This window comes from Genypterus blacodes, unplaced genomic scaffold, assembly GCF_046128005.1.
Source record: "Genypterus blacodes isolate CSIRO-AG114 ecotype Tasmania unplaced genomic scaffold, CSIRO-AGI_Gbla_v1 ptg000156l_1, whole genome shotgun sequence".
Lineage (NCBI taxonomy): Eukaryota > Metazoa > Chordata > Actinopteri > Ophidiiformes > Ophidiidae > Genypterus > Genypterus blacodes.
Window position 1 is genome coordinate 4,382,666 of NW_027466957.1, and position 15,328 is coordinate 4,397,993.

General features: G+C 43.9%; 1 protein-coding gene across 1 annotated transcript in view; it reads right to left on the reverse strand.

Annotated features, from left to right (window-relative positions):
* The window catches only part of plxna2 (plexin A2), a 146,334-nt gene that overhangs the window by 17,002 nt on the left and 114,004 nt on the right, over positions 1 to 15,328 (reverse strand). Inside the window, exons 18-22 of the mRNA XM_076166804.1 lie at positions 11,114 to 11,353; positions 10,640 to 10,783; positions 9,533 to 9,767; positions 7,519 to 7,661; positions 6,166 to 6,434 (exon numbers count right to left, since the gene is read on the reverse strand). Of these exons, the coding sequence (XP_076022919.1) occupies positions 6,166 to 6,434; positions 7,519 to 7,661; positions 9,533 to 9,767; positions 10,640 to 10,783; positions 11,114 to 11,353 (1,031 nt within the window). The remainder of the gene's footprint in view (positions 1 to 6,165; positions 6,435 to 7,518; positions 7,662 to 9,532; positions 9,768 to 10,639; positions 10,784 to 11,113; positions 11,354 to 15,328) is intronic.

The following is a 15,328-nucleotide window of genomic DNA, read 5'->3' on the forward strand; positions in this document are numbered from 1 at the left end:
TCCACCACAGAAGTGTGTGAGACCAGATTGTGTATCTGTAGAATTCCTCACCATATCTTTATTTGGACTCTTCCCCCCCTCTCTGCCGCATAAGCATAAAGCCTAGACAGCAGAACGAACATTACTTATTATGGAAAATAAAAGAACAGAATGAACAACGAAAAAAGGGGACAGAATACTAAGAAGTGAGGTTTGAGCTGTTAACAGGTATGAAAGATAGATGAAAGGAATGTTCTGCAGGTAGTGGACGAGCATGTGAGGTGAATAACAACATCACGCGTGCACACGATTCCCTGTAGCCAATTTACTAGGCAATGAATTGAAAAATAAAAAGACCCTCTAAATGTACGAGGAAATGACTGTGATTACTCTGGTGGCTGTGATGAAGGGGCCTCAGCACGCACAGTGCTAAACTGGGGATTATAATGAATCGATGCAGCCAGGTATTCCAGACAAGCTGCAAGGCTTCGGCCTCCTCACTGCTAAATGGAACTAAGGATGATTATACCTTTTCATACTTTGAATGGACCTAAAGGGAGATTATGAAGATTACGGCGATAATTGTGTTTAGAGGGATTGTATGAGTGAGGGAAGGAGACGATAGTGAACGATTTAGTCACTGAGACAAGGAAGAAATGCATTTTCCAGATTTTTCCCATCTTATTAAATTGAGAAAGACAGGCACTCTCACTCTCACACTCGCTGCAGTGAGGGAGAGTAAACACTGCAGAAAAGTTATATAGAGTTAGAATATTCCTCTGAGTGTGTGTATGTGTGTGTGTCTGTGTTTTGTAATTCAAACAGACAAACACATCGGCGCAGGTATGCGTTCAAAGGAATACACAAGATCGTCGCTGTATTGTCGCACTTTCAAAACGTACAACTAGGACGCACTGCTATGAGTGCCACACAATGTTTTTCTGGCTAAGTAAAAGTAAATCATTGTGAGGTTTTTTATTTGGACAATACCCCAAATCCCAATGTAATTGCCCTCTTTCCTCCATCAGCATCTCCCCTCTTTGCACCCCCCATGCTTACAACGCTCCCTCTCCGTCGTGTATAAGTCTTGAGCGTGTTGGAAGCTAATGGAACCTATTAAACAGTTTAATAAGCTCAGCAAGTCCCAATGAAGGAAGTTGAATAAAGCCCTTTGTGCAGCTGCAATACTGACTTCCCCTCTAATATCTCTGTTTTTGAATGTCGGGGAGGGGGGACACTCACTTTATTCGCCTCCTTCTCCCTCCTCTGCCTTCACTTCCTTCTTTCCATTAATTGAGTTTCATTAATGAACATCAGGATTTCATTATCCCACATAGTGTTTAGATGGGCTTTGCACCCCCACATCTCTACTCTCCTAATGGTAGCTATGTGGATTGTGTGCGAGTGTGTGTGTGTATGTGTGTGTGGGGGGGTGGAATGTCTTCTGCTGAGGCTAATGCCAAACACAATACTCTCTCTCTTAATAACGCTGTACTACATTGCTCTGCATGGGCGGAAATCTCATTAAAAAAACACTGAGGAGAAAAATAATGCAAGATTGAAAAGTCTCAAGGTGATAGAAGCAATGTTGTGTGATTCCATTAAAAGCACATTATCAAGCAGGAAAGAGGGAGAAACCAAGGGAGGAAAACTAAGTCCGTGGAGAGGAGGGAAAACAGATTAATGTGAAATACGAATAAAAAGTGTCTTTGTTTGGCGCCCTCTGTGCAGTCACCAAACATCAGATGAGTTTAGACAGTAATGGATGAGTGGACAGAGAAGGTGATGGGCTAGATTGAGCACAGGAGGAAAACCAGTGCAAGAACCTCCTCCCTAATGTCGCAAAAACACAATCCAAACATAATGAGATGCAGCACAAGTTCCACTGAGCACACTGAAGAGCCAGGAAATCAAACGCTTTGTCAAAGCTTAGATATCGCTTTCAAAACTCTTAGAAGCATGTAAGTGTCTGCGAGCTCAAATCTTTCCCCCACCAAGACAAAGAAAGCAACAAAAGGCATCTCAAATCTTTAAATACCTAAAGAGAAGCAGAGCTACTTTGGAAAGAGGAGACAAAACGCCAGCGTGATACTTCCAACAGAAACGACTGAAGGTGTTAAATCATGTGCTGCAAAAAGACAAGAGGCTGCTCGCGGTCTAATTTGTTTTCATGGGCTGTTATGATGAACACATAGGAGAAATGGGATCTAGCACTGGGGTTGCACATAATGGGAGAAGAAGTGTGTGATATAACACACTATAACACACACACATTGCCCTCTGGCACCTGAACACATCCAGTGCCACCGTTATGCTCAGCCAATGACACAAGTCAGTGTTTGCTGCCTGTGTTGTGTTCCTGCTGACGATTATGATGTCAACCATTTCCCCCAAATAATTTACACTGGTTTGTCTGTCCCCCCCATCTTGCTCATGGTGCCTGGTGGCTATTCGCACAAATGTGTTTTCTTGCTCATTCAACTTCGGTACAGAACATACATTAAATGCTGAATTCAGACGCATATTGGCTTGACAGATGACCGTACACTGAAGTACTGTGTAACTTGTACTTTGTACCAGCATTTCTGCTTTCAACACATTTTCTCTCTTGTCGTGCCCCCCCCACCCCCTGCGTCCCCCACTTTGGGAACCACTGTGTTAATCTAATATTATCATCTCCGCTAAAGTGTAGATAATAAATCAGCAATTAAATGCTCAAATCTGAAAGAAACTCCACTATCTGGAGAATATTGGCCTTCTGAGAGACTGAGATGTGTGTGAGAGGAATATCGAGAGAAAAAAAAAGAAAGAACAGACTGACTGGAGGCATAAAGGGATGAGGCATGGCGAGAGGACACATACTGCATTTTTAATCCGCCGGCCTTGTTTCTTTGATTTCTCTGTGGGGGATAATTCAGAGCTCTCAATTAATTTGTTTAATTAATATGGTTATTATTTGTACTTCGATTCCGTTGTTGAGCTACACTTCACCACCGTTCCGCCACTTTCCCTTCACCTTTGCCCTCATTTTCATTCTCCTTCTCCTTCTCCTTCTCTTGCTTCCGTCTGCTGCACTGCATCTCCACACTTGAGCTCGCCACAGGAGAGGGGCTCTATTAAGGGCCCACTCGCTTTGCAGGAGCAGCGACACTGCACTGCTGCTCCACTCTGTCGCATCTTCACATTCTTTGACTTGCTCATACACGCAGCAGCCAGTTAAGTTAAGGACATAAAGGACATTAAGGACTTTAACATAGATGAACAATAAATATTTTGCAAACGCATTGCTATTACAGCGTCGGGAAGTCATCCAGAAAAGAGGATTTGCAAGTGAGCGCCAAAATGGAAGAAATCATTGATCCATTCTGAGCACAGGGCTTAATGAAAATCCCCTCGCCCAAATAGGAGGATTATTGAAATTTTGAAAGTTTTTCTTACCTATGGAACGTAAACCCTGAAACTAACTGGCTTCATGGTAGGTTAATATGATTCTCAGTCTTGGTTCTGGGCTACTTTTAAAGGCTCTAACTCTCAATAATGGGTCTCAGCCTATGACACTGCTTTCTGATCAGACTGAAACATAGTCATTTCTCCAATGTTCTTTGGTAACATCATTATACTATGGCGAAAAAATCACAATCATGATTATTATGTAAAAAACAGTTATCTAAAAAAAGGTTTCCAGATTCTCCACTGACATTAGCCCTGAATTTACATGACATGTCATTTCATTTGTGATAAGTGACAGCAGCGTTTCCTGTGTTGGTGGTGAGATGACACACACGTCTACAGTATGTGGCTTCAAAAATCTCAATTGCGCCATCATACTCATGAAACTTGAATTACTGTTGCGGGGGACTGACAGAACACAATTAGAAGAGGCTAAATCACTGGGACAGATGGAACTACTTTTGTCCGTTCAGCTGGAATGCTTGTGGTTTCTGTTAAAAGCATGCTCTGGGTTTCTGAACGCGAAAGGCATTCCACGGTAGCAGATGGGTGAAAGAAACAGAGGTCTTCACTATGACTCAAACATGTTCAGATACATTTTTAACATAGATTAATATAGATGAGAACAGAGAGTAGGCTGAGCGACCTGAAGAGACCCTCCATGTATGTTGGTATCTCCTATAAGCGTGTAAAGCCGTCGCAGGAACTACAAGCACACTAATAATTCATACAGTAGGACTGTAGTGTAACCGCCACTGCTATTTTGCCGATAGTATGCTGGTTTCTTATACAGCCAATATGGATTTGTTCACTCAAGCATGACATTGATATTCTACATTCCAATACAAATAATTTAAGGAGAAGACCAGCACTTTTCAGGTTTTGAAGCAGGGTAGGGGCTGAAAGGTTTGTTCTGACTGTTGAAGAATATATAACATGCTACATTTGTCTTTAAAGATCACCATTAATCATAACACATCATCATTAATGCTAAAAATCATCCGTGACAGTATCAATCAACTCATCTGCATATTCCAGTATTCAAAAATTCACCAGAAATGTAAAGAAAAGAGCAAAGCTGTGACACACGCATCTCAACACACAAGATGGATCTGTTTACATGCTGCTAATTCATTAATAGCCAAACAGACGGTGTCGTAGCCACAACAAAAGCAAGCGTTTCACTATCTTATTAAATGTGATAATAGAAATGAAGAGGGCCGATAGCGAAGACAACTGAACTGGAAAATGGCAGCGGAGCGTAACCAAGCGGCCTCCCTTTACACCCTGCACAAACACAATTGCTGACGAGAAATGTGCTCGCATAGACTATAATCACAGACGCGTGTGTGCGCGCTTGCATGTTTATGCTTCAGCTGGCTCGTTTGCGGTGTCAAACGCTGTCAGCTTTTTATCTAAATAGGCGATGAGGAAGACAACAACACCAAAGAGCCATGTCAAATTGATAATCCCTTAAATTCTTCCGGAAGAAATATGATATCTACACATTATGGGACACTGAGCCCTCCAGGCCGCCATGACAGGAATCAAGGATTACATACCACTATGTTCCTAATAAGAGAGAATAATGAAAAACCAGAGCTGATGTGGGGCCCCTGCTGTCATGTGAAAGAACAGCTTAATCAACGCCCATTTGTTGCTGTCTGTTGCCTTAGTCCATTTCTTTTGTCTTTGAACATCTTTCTCTGTTGGCTTCTCTGCAAACTACGTCTGGCAGTTATTTACTTGGACTACTAATGTGGGTATTTCAAACAGGGACACTAAGGGGAAATTAACATCATAATGGGGGCACTGTTTGGGAGCGCAGCAGCTGTCTCGCTCTCACTCTTCCTGGTTGTAGAATATGCACATAAATGTATAGATCGGTCACGTTTTCTGTGCATTCAGGAGGGAGATGACAAGACACGTGCGCAGTGCGAGCTGACTTTGATTTGTCTGCTCCTGCACCGAAAGTGCTCCGGAAGCAACACAGGACAATTGAGCAAGGACTTGGGTGTTTAAAGTTTTAGCACATCAGCCCAACTCTCCTGGAAAACAATGCACACCGGAGACACAGAAAGCCAAGTTAAGTCGAACCACCGCTGAATGTTTTATAAGGAGCCTAAGTCTAGAGGATAAGTGAGACTGACATTGGCATTGAGAGAGAGGGAGAGAGAGAGAGCAGGGAATGGCAGATCGAAAGAGCAGGATAGAGATAGAGAGAGAGAGAAAGAGGAATTATGCAGAGGAATCAGATATTACCACTGAAGTGAAGCGTGCATGGTATTTATCTCAGTGTGCAGTAGATGTGGTACTCATTATGAGCCTTGTTCCCTGAAATGTTTACATGGGAACACAAGGGAAAATCAAACATGCCCGCACCCACTGGAAAAGGAGGAAAGAGCCATGCGGTGCCAAATCAGTCCCCATCCATCTGTCTACACCTACTAACATCTCCTCCAGCTTTACTGCACTTTACATGTGTCAGCAGAGAATACTATGTTTTCTGTACCGTTATAACTAAGACCTGAGCCCAGATTCACATATGATCGGATGTGAAAGATGCTTTGATTTCATTATATCACCATATATGTATTTCTTCTTTTTAACCACGACAAATTACATCAATGAATGTTAATGTCAACTGAATTTATCAAGCAATCCACTGTATTTTCATAACATACAGGAGGAAAATGTGTCATTGCCTGTGTGTGTGTTTCGCTGTTGTTGTCTTACCTGCGCAGCAGCAGCTTGGGATGGTTCTTGCTTTCCAGGTTGCGATCGATGAGGTCTGACAGCAAGTGTTTGAGGACATCTGTGGCGTACTCCAGTCGCCCCTGAAGGGCCGTCATGATGAGCGACGCCACGTTGCCGCGGTCCCTCATTGAAAATGACCGTTGCATTTCCAATGTTCGGATGAAGGTGAGCAGGAACACTTTGTTGTTTATGAGCTGGCCAAACAGCTTCAAGGCCTTTTCCACATTCTGCTGGCCATTTCCTGACACCTAAACATGGCAGAATAACAAACAGCATATGTGTTGTATTCATTTGAATAATGAATTCCCACTTATACTTAATCTTAAAGAACAAGGCGTTTTGGCAAAAGATTGCTGCTCTTGAGCTTCTATCTTGGTCTTGTTTCACCAGAAATAAAGATTTCTCCAAAGACACCAAAACCCTCACTCATGTTTCACTCCAGACAGACAGAGGTTTCTACTAATGCTACGTAACTGAGAAGCTCATAATCAATTATTGATTTGAGTCCGAGTTGAGAGGCATGGTACCATGACTTGCAGTTTTTTTGATTCCAAGCCAAATGTCACATTACTTGCCTGGGTAAGACAATACACTAAGAAAGAAAAAAAAGTCATTGGTGTTGCAGCTCATTTTAGTTCTTTTAAAGAGTAAAAGAAACACAGAAATATGTTAGACATGATCAAAACAATCATCAATATAATTGCCTTTGACCTCTTGCATACATTACATAGGTAATCCAACCTCAACCTCCAGTCCACTGCCTCACAGACAATCTACAGAACAGATGTCAAGATGAATCTCTTTATCCCTAATAATTCCATCCTCTCAACACCCCAAATGTACCATATAGAACAAACCCATTTCCCAGTGCTATACTGGTGTCTCACATAAAGAGGAATGAAAAGTCTTAAACAGCCAGTTTTGACCCAATGGAAGAACTCACAGTCGTGCCGGAGGATTGGGAATTACTCAGTTCATTACCCCTCATACTGCAGCCACTGGTGGATGAAATAGCCACGTGCCGGGGACCAGAGGCTGGGATGCTGTTTTCCATGAAGCAGATTCCATGTGTGACACTTGTGTGTAGCTGTCTAACGCGGTTGGCTGTGTGTGTGTGTGTCTGTGTGTGCGCGTGTGAGACTCCAGGGTGAAAAGGCTGAGCGCCACACTGCTATCTATTCCTTCTCAAGCACTTTGCTGCTTGTGGAGGACGTAGCCACTCTCCCTACATCTCTCTCTCTGCCTCTGTTTGTCTGTCTCTTTCCTGAATGCATTACCTTCATCACCATCTCTCTGTCTGTCTCTTTGGCTATCCACACGCTATGCTGTTACCTCCAGTTCTCGCAGGACAGGGTGATCTTCTATGCCGGGGAAGAGGACCCTCATGGCGTACGTCCTGTAGTCCAGATGGGGGATGCCGGCTCTGTCCAGGTCACTTGTCAGCTCGTTGATGTCTGTCTGTAGCTCGGCAAACGCTGGGAGGGAGAGAGAGCGAGAGAGGCCAGTTGAAGGGAATACTTGAGACATGCAGTATAACAACAAAATCAGGCTTTAATCCCTAGAGACCAAATAGGTGATTCTTTCATATCTTCATGGTATTTACCACACTATGATGAAGCTGACAGCTTAACCCCAAGACAGCCTTCACGTCAGAGAGAAACTCAATATTTCACATTTCTCTCTTAAAAAGCAATGGACTCCCTCTCTCTCCCTTTCCCCCTCACGCTTACACACACACACACACACACACTTCCCATTCTCACTCTTTTTTTTTATCTACCAGCCAGTAAATTGGCTGTAGCCGAGGCCCCGAAGAGTGTGTGTCATCACAGCGTGAGACTGTAGGTGAGCACTAGTTAATTGGCTCCATCCCGACTGACTCCTGCTCAGGCCCACGGCTCTGTTGCTCTGCTTCAGCGCCCTTGGGGAGGCTCCCTGTCTGCAGCCTATCACAGGAGCAGCGGCAGTCCACCCCCACCCCCCCCCCCCACAGCCCCAACAGCACCTCAAAACACTGTCATCCCCAGCCAGACTCGGTCCTCACCTCTTGCCCCCCTGAGTCTCAGCTCCCTGCATGCATCTCAAGGGTTTACACAAGACCCCATGGAGTGTGTACACTCGTGAGGATGGACCAAGTTACCTTTCTAAATCCACCTTGTGGTGCAGTACACTCCTGGCCACAGCTAATGGTTAAAACATTAATCTTTTTTTATCCCAAGGCTTTCTGTGTGTGAGTCATACCCCTGTTTGACTACTGACCTGCCTATCTGTCTGTAAATTGACCATCTGGGGGTTTGATGCAATATTTCCAAGCTGGACACCTTCAGTAACAGTGTATCTATCTGAGTCAGCTGGAGGGGAAAGTAAATAGCGATTCTAATTAGATCTCTAGCTGATGAAATCCATTGGACACTGTCGAAAGTATAACTCCCTCTTGCTTTGTTATGATTGGCCATAATGACCCGAATGATGACATCCAGGGCCAACCAGCGTTTTTTTATGTCAGATCACTCAGGTGGAACTGAATGTTGTAACCTCAAGTGTATTTGCTGAACAAGAGTTCAAAGTGGGAGCTGGAGGCCAGATCAAGGTTGTCTGCTGTCCTCCCACTGGGTATCAGGTAAAAGGTCAAAAAGACTTGGAGTGGCCCTTCATAATAGACAACTGTGAGTCAAAGCAGCTTTTTTGTTTTGTAGCACTGAAATATTCCACCCACTTACTCAATGGCTGCTGACATCCATGCGAACACACACCGATAGACACAGGCACCAAACTATGTAGGAACATTGAGCATACCTCCAGTTGAGGTGTGATGAAATGAAAGAAACGCTATGTGTCTCTTGCGGGGGGAGAATCAGTATGCATGTGTTGGCGTGTGTGTGTATATCAGGGTTTGTATGGCATGCAAACTAGTAACTAATAGCCACTGTACGCTTTCTGTTCATGACGCGTAAAGGTCACACACAGGGCAAACCAAGAGAATCTGTGTGTTTGTTTTAGAGACCCAGATGACTCACTGACCCAGATATACATTATTTTACTGCATTATTTAACACATACAGACCACCCGTAATTTACTTACTATGCCGTAAGCACAAATACCTAATTATGCCTGTCATGTGATTACTGCATGTACAGCTGAACCTTATTCACCAGACACAGCACACTAGATGAGGAATACATCAGCACTGCACATTACTGGCCTTCAAAAATGCTGTAATTCCAAGCAGAGCAGAAGCATAACTGTCCTTGCTGTGCAATATAATTTCATCTGATCCATTTAAAGCAGGCTGCTACACAGCGCTTCACTCCATCTGTATGTTCATTACGTTATTCTCATACTGACCTTCCTTGCACTCTAGTGCAACTCGTGACTCCAGGTTGTCCATTTGCATTTGCAGACGCTTAAGTGTGAGATCATTTTCACGTGACTTGCGCTTGTAGGCGATGAGGACGAGGATGACGATGATGAGAAGGAGGCCTCCGCCAGCAGCGATGCTGACAATGGCCGGCAGGGTCAACAGGCTGTCAGACATGATGTGGACAGCACCAGGAGAGACGTGGAGGCCGCCTACCTGAACCTGTGGACACAGATGTACATACAGTACATGTCACGCTTAGGCTTTATGGTAAACTGTATGTGGGTGAGGATGTAAATAACAGTACAGTAATCACTCTCACTAACCACATCAACTGTATGACTTGACTTCTTGTTTTGATCTGTAAATGCAGCGCTCCATTTATACCCAAACAGTGCCAAAACAGACTGATGAGAAGCACCAATAAGCCAAATTGTGAGAGATCATTGCACAATGTGACACCTGTCACCCTGTGGGCCATTTGGTGTACTTTAGATGTAATGTGCATCATTTCCTCTTCTTTCATCAAACCTGATCGTTGCTATTTGAGGCACTCTGTGTGTAATTACATGAATAAAGCAGACACTTCCAAATGAGATCTGAAACATAATAAGTGATGCAAGAGTCAAGTTTCAGAAACCGTGGCAAGATATACCGTAGGTAAAAACTGTCTGATGGAATTGACACTCAATACAAACACAAGCAGTCGCACGCACGCACGCACGCACGCACGCACGCACGCACGCACGCACGCACGCACGCACGCACGCACGCACGCACGCACGCACGCACGCACGCACGCACGCACGCACGCACGCACGCACAGAGGAAGGTAGTCTGGGGTTTGTACTCAGTAAGTGAGGTGGCAACTTAAAATAATTGCAATAGACTGGCAGAGCCATTTCACAGCTACGGCACAGTCATGCTGTTCTGCCTTTGACTGCTTCCCTTCAGCAAAATGAATGATGATGAGAGCCAAAACAACAGAGTATAAAGGCCGGCTGTTATGAAGAAGATATCATAAATATAGGGGCAGGGGACAGACACACGCAAAAGACAGGATGAATGAAAAACACAACAAAGAACATACTAACCATGACTTTATACTGTCCGGTAAGGTTTGGTGGCTCACACAGCAGTTGGCTCTCAGACACGGTAACAGAGCAGGGGGTCTCTCCTATCAATACTGTGTAGTTGAGCTTCACTCCGCCTGATGCTGGAGGAACCAGGTTTCTGCCCTGTGGGCATGTGGAGATGGACAAAGCGAGAGGAAAACAAGGTCAATTTCCATGTGGACACATAAAACACACGCCTGGTGTAGATAGAAGACAATCTTAACAACCACACAAACACCACATGCCACCACAAAGGTCTTCCCAGTGAGAGGCAGGTGAGAGCACCTGCCAGTCAGATCAAAGAAAAATAATAAAAGAAATGTTCAAAAACATTCCGTTTTTTGCGCCTGTTCTTTACACACGTGAATATTCTGCTGATGTTTTCATCTAGGGAAAGGAACAGAATTTCGCCCAGGGGCCACACATTATAATGTGTATCACGTGTTTGTGTACCTTGAGTATGATGGGTGAGCCTGGCTTTTGTTCGAGGACACCGGTGGAGCTGAGTGGCTCAAAGTAAGGGTTGGGGTAATAGAGCAGATTGGTGTTGTTGTAGACCAGCAGTGCTTGGACGTTGTTGAAGATGAACCCGAACTCGTCTGCGTGCTTGACCGTGTCCAAACCTGGGTGGTACTCCGCCATCAGGGATGGAGCGAGGCAGCTCATACTGGTGGTGTTCAATACTTTACACACCTAGAACAGGAGAAACATGAAGAGAAAATGATGGGAAAGAGTAAAGAGAAGTACAAATAAAGATGATAAAATCCACTTTGGGATTTTACTGGAATTATGCAGCCGACATATCATATGATAGCCTGAGCACCGTGAAAGGATACAAGTATTGTGAGTGAGTCAACTATAATAAAGTTCACCAGTGTGCTTTTATGTGTCTGCGGTGTTAAGTAAAACACTACACTTGAAGTTGATCCAGTGTGAAACTTTTTGTTTTGTTAGAAGCCAGAAGTGTAATCTTAACTGAAACACATCAGTATCGATATGATCCCTGCAGGGAGCTCAGCAGACTAATAATGTGCATATAAAATCCCCATTCTTTTCAGAGGAAAGGATTTATTGTCTGTCATTAAATCCACATTTATTGGAGAGGAAGCCACCATAAAATTGAAAATAAACTGCTGCTGCTGCTTTCTAAAAAAGACCAGAGAACAACAACCACAAAGGATGGAGGCATTGCCCTTCTGTCTCCTCAGGTACAGGTTGAGCTACGGCTCTTTTATTACTACTCTCCCGTTTGCCCAGATGAGAGACCAGTCCTCCATCCATCCTCGCAGGCTGAGCTCAAAAGGGAAAGAGAGAGAGGATTGATTGCTGCACAGCACTCTGCTCAGAGCGGGTTTTATCTGCTTTCACTCCCTCCCAGCGCTCTCTCTCTGGGGAAGAAACTTAATTAGAGGTAAATATCATCAAAGCCCCTGAACACTGGTGACTGCCATGCCTCCTACCTGTTGCCTGCTACTCTGAAAGAAGCCAGGGGGATCAATGCTAACTCACTCTGTGTAGGCCACACCGATTGGAAACTGAGTTGCCGCAGTGTGAACGTGGACACTGTGGGGAGATTTTCGTCTAACTCACACACAACCTCACTTTTTGTTCTCTGGTAGACTTGTGTTAGCAGAGCACTGAATTATTGAGGTTATAAGAGTATAGACTTAAGAGCCTAGGTTTGGTCTTGTGCATGTCTGCGCTGAATAGAAACTGGCTGGGTTCAGAGAGGAGTCAGTGCTCTCTTAGATCCACGCTTACGGGTGAAGGAAACACAGTTCCGACATTACAGCTGTCACAGCTACACACTCTGCACTTCAGGACCTGGATGCTACCCTGCTTGTTCTCATGACATTACTCTGTAGAATTCCCACGTCACAAACAAACATTGCTTGACAAGAGCGAGAGAATAACCACTTTAAAAATGGATGGATAACACAACCACATAGAGCGTGTGACAAGCACCCACCAAGTTTAGGTTCTATGAAATCCCATTAGATACAAGGGAAGAGATATGGGAGAAGCTTTGCAATGGATGAATGTCATCTTACCATAAGCAGTACATAGATCATTAGAAATTCTTTTACCCAGTCATATAGTGATCATCTTCTAATCAGTTTATGGGGATGAATTGATTTAATGGATGAAAACAGATAAAGTTAAGTTTTATACGGGCTGCTTACTCACTGTTGGCACGGCGACACATTACATAGACAGGCCCAGATGCTCAGGCAGCATCCATGTGACCGTCACGTTGGCACAGCGAAGCATTTGCAAGTCAAGTACAGCTCTGCCTACCATCTGCTCTGCTGGAGAAGGATACTGTGTGCTATTTTACCACACTGCCCATCTACACCGCCCGCCCCCTCTTTCTCTCCTTTTTTCAATAAATCCCTTCCTTCACTGAGTCCTGTCACAATAGGAAATAGCTGCAATCATGTAGGAACCTTTTCAGGCTGTAAATTCAGCGCAATGAGTGAATAAACAGTGATGGGTAAATGAGGCGGGCTGGATTTGATAAAGCAAAAGGAGCATTTGGGTTCTGCTGTCAATGGGGCTATGAATGGCTGTCAGTCATATCACTGTAACATCTATGCATGCTTTTGCTGGTGCAATAGATTGATGTGTTTTTTCAGCACATTTTGTGATACCAAATTGCTCTGTGTTTGTCCAGATGCACAAGGCTTTATATGGATTACTGCATTTGCAAACAACACTCTACTGAATCACACAGCAATTTTCTTCTCCATCCCGGCTTTGTATACTCCTCAATATAATGCTGCAATATACAGTTACAGCATTAGAGTGAACAGATTCCAAACAACTTTACGCATTTTCTGTGAAGGCGCCTGCCTCTGTGTCTCTAACACACAAAGCTTTGTGTATTTTGTATACGGAGTACCTTTCGACCATGTGGAGGAAGCATTGATAAAGTGAACCGCGAGTGAACAGATAGTGAATCTAATTTGAATCTGTCTTCTTTCGCGAGTGTTGGACGAGGCAAGTGTGTTTTAAGGCAGTAACACGCCAACCCCTCTGGCTGAATACATTAACATGATCTACTGTGCTGCTACAACCCACTCAGTGATTCAAAGGTCTCTGGCCAGTGAGAGAGGGAGATAGAGAGAGGGCGAGCGATGGATAAGACTGGCTATGAAAATGTGCGTAGGAGAAATGTAAAGGGCCACAGTGTCAAGGGTCATCTGGAGGCTAACAGTCAGCAGCTACAGTCATTGGGTGTACACGTACTTTTGTTACTCCTACACTGTGTCTATTTTCCTTCCTGCCTGCTGTTCCAACCAACTGCTAATGCTGGCATGAATTTCCAACTCAGCTCCAATCCATCCTTACAGGCTGTGTGTGTGTGTGTGTGTGTGTGTGTGTGTGTGTGTGTGTGTGTGTGTGTGTGTGTGTGTGTGTGTGTGTGTGTGTTACTTAAGCCAGCCGAAGATTCTGAAATACAAGATCAGTCTAACGGATTAGTGTATTTATAAGAGGTGTGCCACACTGATAACGCAGAAAGCCTCTTTTGGATGTCATGTAATGGATGTCAATAATCTTCACCATGTGTGCGGCGAGACATTTTTCGTCATCTATACAGAAGCTCAGCCTCCCAGACTGCACTGGAAGATGCCACAGTGATTCAGTGAAAGATGATGAAAGATGCATGGCATACACACACACACACACACACACACACACACACACACACACACACACACACATATAGCCATTACATTTCTGAATGTCTTATATCATGACTTATAGCAATAATGACCGTCTCCTCCTCTCCTACTAAAGAATCATTTCATCATCAGCTCCAAAAGCACCTGATGTACCACGACTCTCTGGTGACATCCAGCCCAGACACCCTAATAGTGGATTGGACAGGGAAATGACGCTGTGAAATAATCCTTTTTAGCTTTAATCAAGCTCATCATGAACGTTTGAATTGTGCATCTGATGACGGTTACATAGAATTTCACAAAGAAATTGTCTCTTTCCTGCTTCCTTTGTGGACCTTTGTTGGTGACACGAGGGAATGAGCAAAGAAAAGCAATTTAGTTTGAGACAGGTGATCATTTGAAGGCTGCTTGACAGACATCAGCACTTATTGCTATCAGCCACTATACTATTTGCTTTCGCCAGTGACAAAAGGGTACAAAAAGGGTGGAGATGGGAAAAATGGGATGTAGGGTGGGTAATTGCTCCATTTGCGTTAATAGAAATTCATTTTCTGTGACTGTAGGGGCTAAAACGGTCTTTAGAAGTCTTTCACCCGTTAAAGCATTTTCTCTCTTCTCCCAAACATAAAACAGCACACATTTGCCTTTTCCTGTAATTACTAGGATTTCATAAGTCACACAAGGTTTTTTTTTAGGAGGAGCAGTGCCCTTAAATGGAGAAACACTGCAGCACAAAAAGCCAAAGGCAGAGTTATGATTTTACTAAGCAAGTCAGACCATTTAGGCCTGTTTTACATGACAAATGTCAGGGATGTGAAGCTGGAACTGCAAAAGAGAAGGAGGCCCGTTGAAAAGAATTTGTTTAGCGAGTCAAGAGATTGAGGTGATCGCATTTAAATATTTTTCCAAAAGCAGATGTTTACATGCAGGCAATACAGAGCTGCACTGAGAGTCTACAAGTTAAACAGACTATGATGCGTCA